This window comes from Miscanthus floridulus, chromosome 3, assembly GCF_019320115.1.
Source record: "Miscanthus floridulus cultivar M001 chromosome 3, ASM1932011v1, whole genome shotgun sequence".
Taxonomy (NCBI): Eukaryota; Viridiplantae; Streptophyta; class Magnoliopsida; order Poales; family Poaceae; genus Miscanthus; species Miscanthus floridulus.
In genome coordinates this window covers 37,867,714-37,876,757 of record NC_089582.1, presented here as the reverse complement: position 1 = coordinate 37,876,757, position 9,044 = coordinate 37,867,714, and the positions used below count along the sequence as shown (strand labels likewise).

The window sequence follows — 9,044 nt, the reverse complement described above, 5'->3', positions numbered from 1 at the left end:
AAGTGTTGCTAGAGAAAAAAAAAGTGTTACAACAAAAACTTACTGTAACACTAGACAAATATTCTTGTAGACAAGTAAATGTGTTATAATATAGTAACACTTTTTTGATATAAAAGAACATATATCTTGTGTTTCAATAAACCAGTCTATAGTAACATAGCCAATTAGAACACAAAAAATATGTACTAAGAGAGCTAATAACATTTTTTTCGTCCTATAGGAACATAAGCTGGTGTTACTATGTCTCTACGCTGTAGTGGTGATCCGATTCAAGTGCATATTGAGTCAGAAGTTTGGAGGATAATGACAGGTGCACTTAAGTTGGCATAGTTTGAGTGGTTCAGTCACACTTGCTCCAAGCTAAAAAAAAGTTTATAGATACTAGCTTCGATAGAGGACTTCTGATGGTTGAAAAAAGAACGCATCCACCAGGAGGGCGCGTCCTCTGTACCACCTTAGTTCTCGCGTACGGGCCACTGCTTCACAGCTCCTTAGCTCTACGTGTAGACGGGGCTCCAGCCTATGGAGTAGGTTCCAAATCCGAGAGCCCACTTAAAACGCATGAATTTTACAAGACTCACGCAAGAATTTCACATGAAAAAGGTAGAAGTAGAGAAATTTTCCTACGTTCAAACAGGCCTTCGAGTTCCTCGCACACCTGTTTTTTTTTCAGCCTGTTCGTTTGGCTGTGGCTTGTCGTAAACGATCGTAAATTTCCAGCCGGAACAGTATTTTTCTCTCACACAAACCAGCCAACGAATCAGCAACGATATGAACCAGCCAACCTCTCTTGTCATTGCAGGCACATGTAGATGCAACAGAGACGAATTTCATCTTCAGCGCGCCAAAAAAAATTGGGCCATCCATGGTGACCGCAATACCCCTTTCTTCCACCTATCTATCACCAAGAACCAGGAAGAATAGAATCTCCTATTTACATAACCCTCATGGCTCCCATTCTACAACACCTGAACAGCTAGCCGATACTCTCATTGCCTACTTTCAGAATATTTTCAGCAACCGCTCTCCTCATGGCCATCCTCAACAAATCACTACCTCTACTGCTGCTACCTATACTACTAACCTCACGCATGCAGGTTCCCACGTTACAGGTCCTAGAGACGATCAGTACACCAACTCCATCCCGGATGAGCAGGAATTTCATACAATCATCAGATACATGCGCAGCAATGCCTCTCCCGGGCCGGATGGACTAAATGCGGCGTTTTATAAATCAGCTTGGACATGGATATCAGACGACGTCCACAATCTGGTACGTGAATTCTACACTTCAGCTTTTCTTCATCCTGAGCTCAACCATACGTTCGTAGCTCTTATCCCCAAGAAAATGCAACCTATTCTTTCTCAAGATTTTAGACCTATAAGTTTGTGTAATGTGATTTACAAAGTTCTTGCGAAATCTCTTGCGGATAGGCTTAAGCCTCATCTTCCCAACTACATTGACCACTCCCAAGCTGCTTTTATCAAGAATAGGCACATTTCTTCAAATATTATCATCACCCAAGAAATTATCCACTCTTTCCCCATCGCAAGAGTTGGACTCACAACAATTTCCTTTTCAAGCTCGACCTTGCTAAAGCCTTCGACCGTCTCAACTGGGACTTCACTGCTGCTACTCTCAGGCAATTGGATTTTCATAACAACTTCATTCGTCTTATTCATGCTTGTATCTCCACCTACGTTCTCCATCTTGGTTAATGGCGAGCCTACTGCTACTTTCTCCTCCCAACGTGGAATTCGTCAAGGCTGCCCTCTGTCACCTTACCGTTTTGTTGTGGCCATTAACAAGCTCTCCATCTGCCTGCAAAGTGACCTTCACAGTTCCAATCTTTCTGGTATCACCCCTGGCCCTGATTGCCCCCCATACATTCCCTCCTTTTTGCTGACGACCTGATCCTTTGTCGTACTACCTCGGTGCATGAGGCTTCTAATATTCGCCGCATCCTGTAAGACTTCGGTAACATGCCTGGTCAGACCCCCAACCTCCAGAAGTCTTCCATCCTTTTCAGTAAGCATGTTGATAGCCATACCAGAGCTCAGATCAGAGACATTTTCCCTGTTCCTGATCTCCGCCCTCATACCATGCACCTTGGTCACCCCATCATTTTCAATCACAATGACAGGAACAAAGCTTATGAGTTCATCATCAACAAGTTTAGAGCTAAATTGACCACTGTCAAAGCCAACAAGCTCAACCACGCTGGTAGGCTCACCTACATTAAATCGGACCTGGCTTCCATCCCGGTCTATTATATGTCCACGGTTATTTTCTCCGAGACCTTTGTTGAAAAAAATCAATTCCATCATTAGAAGGTTTTGGTGGGCGGCAATTCAGGATGACAACCCTACCTCTCCTATTGCTTTTCGCTCTTGGGAGGACATTTGCCAGACCAAGGAAAATGGGGGGCTGGGTATCAGGGATCTGTATACAGTCAATAAAAGCCTCCTTACTCATGCTGCTTACGATATTGCTAATAACAAAAATCCTTTTCTTACTTCTGTTCTCAGGGCTAAATACTACCACAATAGCTCTTTCTGGACTGCTACTAATGCTGGACCTAGGTCCATTTTTTGGTCTTCCATTATGCAGATTAAAAAAGATATTTGCATCAATGCTGTCTATCAGATTCATGCAGGTAACACCTCCATCTAGTCTGCTCCGTGGTGTCCTATATGGAACTCCATTCACGACCATCTCCTCCTGCCTGTCACTACTAATCCCTTGCCTTCTACAGTTTCTGATCTCTAGATTCCTAACACTCATTCCTGGAATATGGAGCTTCTCTCCAACACTTTTACTAACCAGGCTGTCCACAGTGGCGGACCCAGAATTTTACCTCTGGGTATGCGCTGCAAAAAAATTTCTAATACAATTCGGTAAACCATTTACAATTCGGTAAAATCATATTATAATTCATTAAAACCAGTTACATTAAATAACATAATAAGATTTAAATTCAAATATTAAGCTACGAACGACGCCAAATCTTGATATAAAATGTTCAAATGAAATACAAATACTTCAAAATATAGCAACAGGAGAGACTTACAATATTACTTGTTTATCCGCCGTTTTCTCAATGACATGAATGTCTCAATTATATCATCTTTATCAACTTGGAAGAAAATATCCCGCTCAACAAATGTGACTAGACAATCATTCAAAACAGTATCACCTATCATATTCCTTGTCTTTGTTTTCACTATAACCAATGCAGAAAATACCCTTTCAGAAATCGTAGTTGCCACCGGTAAAAGCAATATCAATTTGAGAAGCAAGTACACCATATCATACACTTTGTGCCTCTTTGTTTCAACAAGCTTAACTGAGAGATCAACAATGTTGTCTAGACCTTGGAAGCTAGCATCTTGTCGCATGTCATCAATATAATTATCAAGTTGCAATTCAAGTTTTAACAAATCATTGTTGGAGAAGTCCTTAGGATAAAATTCAGCCAATCTACGTACCTTCCATGCATCAAAAGAAGCAAAGGAGTTGGAAGGACTGAAGGCTGCCATACAAGAGAGTAGCTCCATATTGATCTCATCAAACCGATTATCAAGCTCTTGACTAATTTGATCAATGACACCAATATATACTTTTCTTCTGAAATGGTCATCATTTGTTTGGTTTCGGGCACGGGCATACCGCGCTAATTTTCCATAAGGCACATAAGCACCATCCATAGTAGGAACTTCAACACCATGTTTAATACAAAAAGAAGTGACCTTCTGAAGAAAATTATCCCAACCATCAGACCTCAACTCCTGCATTCTGCTCTTTGCCACATTAACAAGTGAGATTGCATTAAGAATATCTTGATCCCTTCTCTGCAAGCACTCGGATGTGAGCCCCACCGAGTGTCACCAGGCCTAGGCAAACCCATCTCTTGATTTAATCTCCTCCCTGTTTCAAGCTCACCACACTCTAGTGCTTTCTTAACATTCTCAAGCATTGCATTTCGAAGCATATCGTGACGCTTGCAAGAAACCCCAACAATGTTCAACAAGATAGATACTTGATCAAAAAAAGTCTTGCAGTCAGTATTTCCCTTGGCAACAGCGACAAGAACTAGTTGGAGTTGATGTGCAAAGCAATGAATATAATAAGCAGAAGGTGATTCTTGCATGATTAAAATTTTGAGCCCTTTAATTTCTCCTTTCAAAAGTTCAATGAAGTTGCCTCTATTGCTAGACTCTTCACTTTTATCATGTCCACAGAATGCCAATCCTTGATGCAAAAGAAACTTGATACATCTAAGTGAATATGTCAATCTTTTCTTGTAAAGACGAAGCTCCTCCTCACTCCACTTGTCAATGTGATAATCAATTGCAACCTTGGGATTAATAAAACCAATGTACCTCTCTTGAGCTGCTTTATGTGCCCTAGAACCACAATGTTTAAGAAGTGCTGTGTTTCCTATATTCCAATTATTCCATCCATCAACCATAAAAGTATTTGACCCACTGCCCTTCTTGAACAAGTAGCATATGAAGCAAAATGCAGAATCCTTCTTGACACTATATTCAAGCCACTCATAATTATACAACCATTGTATACTGAATCGACGAGGTACACCTCCAATGTTTCGGTATGGAAAATCATGTATATAAGGTTTGCAAGCACCTTTAGTAATATATGCTCTACGGATTGCATCTTGATCATTAACATGATAATTTTCAATGGGTAGCCTTTCATTTGGATCATATGGAAGGCGATTGATGTCATACACCGGTGGCTTTGATGCGGGGGGTGGCGGTGATGCTAGCGGGGGTGAGGGCAAAGGATCTGCAATTTCTTCAACTTGTACTCTATCTTCTTCTTGATTGTGCTCTTCCACAATACTTTGATCCGGAGCCGGAGGTGGGTCAGGGTTCAAAGCAACAGCAGCCGCCTTCTTTGCTGCATTCTGAAAAAGCGATCGAATGTCTCCGTTTCTCTTCATAATTCAACTATTCAAGAGTTCTGAAAATTTAAAAAAATCACCAATTAGCAAAACTAATGAACGGACGCCTGGAACTGAGGAAGGGTGGAGACTGAAGAACTGGAGATGGACGGGGAGGAACGAGGATCACCTGTCACCTGATCGCCGATCGGCTGCCTGGTGCCGCAATGCCGATCCGCGAAGGCCGAAGGGCGATGGCGGCGTCTGCGACAGGCTCGCGGCGAGAACGCTCCGCGGCCGCGAGCGGAGTCTGGCGATCCGACTCCCTCCCGAGTCCCGGCCTCCCTGGACAGTTCGACGTCTGCCGATCCAACTCCCCCTGCGAGCTGGGCCGGCCCATCGAGCACGAGCGCGCATTTACACCGCACTCACGTACTACGAACGTCGAACGGACGCCGCACTCACGTACTATGAACAGGACGGCTTGTTTTTTTTTTCATTTTTTCTATTATTTTTGATTGACGGGCGGGCCACAGGGTGGTCGGTGGACCACCCAGACCACCCACTGGATCCGCCAACTGGCTGTCCAAGCCATTACCACCATCAAATCTGTTCCTAGTGATCAGCAGGACATTCTTAGATGGACACCTTCCAAGAACGGTCTTTGCACTACCAAAAGTATTTACAGGCACATGTCGTCCCAGCTCTTGGTCAGCCTTCCCCAGCAAGAATCTAGAAGCATCGAACCTCAAGCTAACCAAATTATGCAGAGAGCGTGGAAAAGTAAGGATCTACCCCCTCTCATCAAGGCCTTCACCTGGAGGCTTATAAGAAGAGCTTTAGCCACTGCTGATCGGGCAGCCAGGAATTCCACTCATATTGATAAACATTGCTCCTACTGTGGTGCAGTAGAAGATGATGCACATCTCTTCTTTCACTGTAACCTACCGCGGGCTGTCTGATTTTCGGCAGACCCACCATTGAGCACTGACACCTTCCACAAGAAAGTGACGGTGTGCAATTAACACTTCCAAGTTTTATTTCCAATTCAACACATGAATCTCTTTATTTTGCAACTTATGGAAGGCAAGAAATGATAATCGTTTCCACAGAAAGACCTGGACACCTTGGCAGGTTCACCGGCGCCGCACCCCACCCCCTCCGAGCCTTCTCTCCGGCCGTTGTGCCGCCCCCACGGCGTGCAGCGGTGGCGGCGGCCCGCGGCAGCAACCTAAAAATGGGGAGCCGCTCGCACCAATCTCCCTCCCTCCTCTCTCCCGAGCACCCCTGCCTCATCCTCCTCTTCTCCGTCGGCTCCGGCGAGGTTGGGCGGCCTACGGATAGATTTGCCTCGCTCCGACCGTCGGCCAGCGCATCCCCTGCCTCGTGCCCCTTCTTCCCCGTCGGCACTGGCGAGCTCAAGTGACCAGCGGCCGGATCTGGGCACCATGGGCCAGGATCTACAGCCTATGCCTCGGGCTAGCGTGGTGTTGGAGATAGGCAGGTTCCACAGTGTGCGGATGCATGCTGCCGAACTCGCCCCTGGCGTGACTTCCGATCAACGGGATCCCGTCCTCCGGCCTGCCGGTGTCCCCGGTCTGCAGGATCCCCGTGTGGTGCTCCCAGGTGTGGGAGCCCCCTGCACTGGTGTCTGCTCAACAAGGCTAATGACTAGGCACCCCCATCACCTGATTCATGTCCTCACGCAGGATCTGGTGGTGCTACTCTGTGCTACGATGGTATTCTTGTGTGTGTGCAGGGACCCTGGGCTCGTGGTTTGGCTGCGGGCATGCCGGCGGCGGGGCTGTGTGCCTATGGGTGCCCCTTCACTGGATTCGGTGACCGTAAGCCCAAATCTAGTGGAGCCGCTGTTTGTCCTCCGGGACTGGGGCACAGGTGGTACCCTTGCAGCGGTGCGGTCTCTTCTTCACGTGTGTGTGTGTGCTGTGCGTGCAGTTTGGTCGTGGGCGAGTCGGTGGCGGGGCTGCGTGTCCACAGGCGCCCTCCCCCTGTGCCTGTTGTAGGGGAGAGTACAGCTCTAGTTCTTCAGAGTGGTGGTGTTGACCATGCCATGCCCATGGTGGCAAAAGCGTGGGATGGCGTCGGGACGTCAGTTGCAAGAGCGCTTGCGAGGGTTTTGGGTGAAAGCTCAGCCTTGCTCTAGGTTGGGCCAGCGACGACGATTTCCTTCTCAAAGGCATCGCTGAAGAACCTCTTGCTGCCTCCTCGGTCTACTAGGTCATTGCAACTATCCTCGGCACAAGACTCAGGAAAAAGCCTTGCTAAGCTCCCGCTGGCCGACGATGATTACGCTCTGGCGTCATTGACCTTCTTGGAGGCATCATTGAAGAGTTCTTGTTCCATGATGTTGCAGTTGTCCTTTTATTCTGATCAACACAAATTCTAACCAGCAAACTACACTGCCAGTGCCCTAACTTTGCCTTTCTCCATGATCCTTGCTTGACATGTCTCACCAAATGCAGGTAACGAGACCATGGTCCCCTCTATTGGACCTCCTCGCGCCCCTTCTGCCGGCCCTCAATCCATTGAGGTTTCCTCACCTCAATGGGCGTTGGTGGGCGTCAATTGGGTCCTAGATGCACTTCAATGACATTGCAATCATGACTGTCGTCTGTCGTATTGACTCAAAGATTAACAATGAAAGCCCTAGTTTGGTTTTGGCTAATTGATGAAACCTAGGTAATAACCTTTGTCACGAGTATCATGTGAGCAAGGTTGGTACATACCAAGTGATGGAGCATGGTGATGAAGTCCATGGAGATAGAGATGGACATGTGTTGATGATGATCAAGCTCCAACTTGAAAAGAAGAAAGAGAAAAACAAAAACAAGGTTGATCAAGGCAAAGGTATCAAATAGGTTTTTGTTTTGGCACTCAAAATACCATAGATGGTGTGAGTGTGCTTAGGATAGATAGCCGTACTATAAAGAGGGAAAATCTTTGGCTAAGCGGTTATCGAGTGCCACTAGGTGATATGATTCTTGAATATGCATTAGGGACCTAGTGTGCTAACAATTAACCCTTGAAAATGCTAACATACATGCACATTGGTGATACACTTGGTGGTTATCACATGGAAGCAAGGGTGGTGAAGTTTGAGTTGAAAAGGAGGGTTTCAGGCGTGACCGGACGCTGCAACTTGGATCGGACGCTAGTGCAACATGCGTCCGATGCTATTGAAACATTGTCCGGATGCTAGTTCCACATGTGACCGGACGCGCCTATGCAACTGTTCACAGACACGCAACACATGTAGTTGGATGACCTGACGCTGGGTGAGTCCAGTTAGTAGTGACCGGACGCATCCGGTCGCCAAAATACCTCTTTGGATCGCACCGGACGCTGATGCAACAATGACCAGACGCTACTGCAATAATGACCGGACGCTACTACAATGAGAGGACCGTTGGGCGCCAATAGTCGAATTCAAATAAGTATGCAACCGGACGCTACTGCAACAATGACCGAACGCTACTGCAACTTCGATCGGATGCTACTGCAACTTGCATCGTAGGCTATTCCAACAATGCACCTAACGTGTCCGGTCATCCTGACCAGCGAGTCCGGTCGTTGCGTAGGGAGCCCCCTCTTGTGCCTAACGGCTCTATTTCATTTGGGGGTCTTTAAATAGACCATGGCCGGCCTTGGGCTCTCCCTCTTGGTACTTTGACATACTTAACATCCTTATGAGCCTAAGCAAACACCTCCTACTCATCTCCATTATTTGATTCATCATCATAGTGAGATTGGAAGTGATTCCTAGTGTATTTGCTTGAGTGATTGCATCTAGTGGCACTTGGGCATCGTTGTGGCTGTGAATTTCTTGTTTCTCTTGGTGGTTGCCGCCACCTAGACGGTTTGGAGCAGCGGAGGAGCTTTGGCACGTGTTGGTGATTGTTCGTGGCCAGCTCCAATGATTGTGAGGGGTCTTGCACCTTCCCTGGTGAAGAGCCACAAGGTAGCTCTAGTAAATTGCTCGTGTCATTGAGTTACCTCACTTGTGGGTAGGTTCTTACGGTGTCCAATTGTGTGGATGAGGTTCGTGCAACACCTCTTAGCCACCAAACCACCAAGTGTTGGTCGACACAACGGGGACTAGCGTGCTGGCAAGCACGT

General features: G+C 46.6%; 1 protein-coding gene across 1 annotated transcript; it reads right to left on the bottom strand.

The window, feature by feature from the left end:
* Nucleotides 1-3,075: 3,075 nt before the first annotated feature.
* Nucleotides 3,076-3,795, bottom strand: LOC136543555 (uncharacterized). The gene has a single exon (XM_066535968.1). It carries the CDS (start codon nucleotides 3,793-3,795, stop codon nucleotides 3,076-3,078), a length of 720 nt encoding a protein of 239 aa, XP_066392065.1.
* Nucleotides 3,796-9,044: the final 5,249 nt, after the last annotated feature.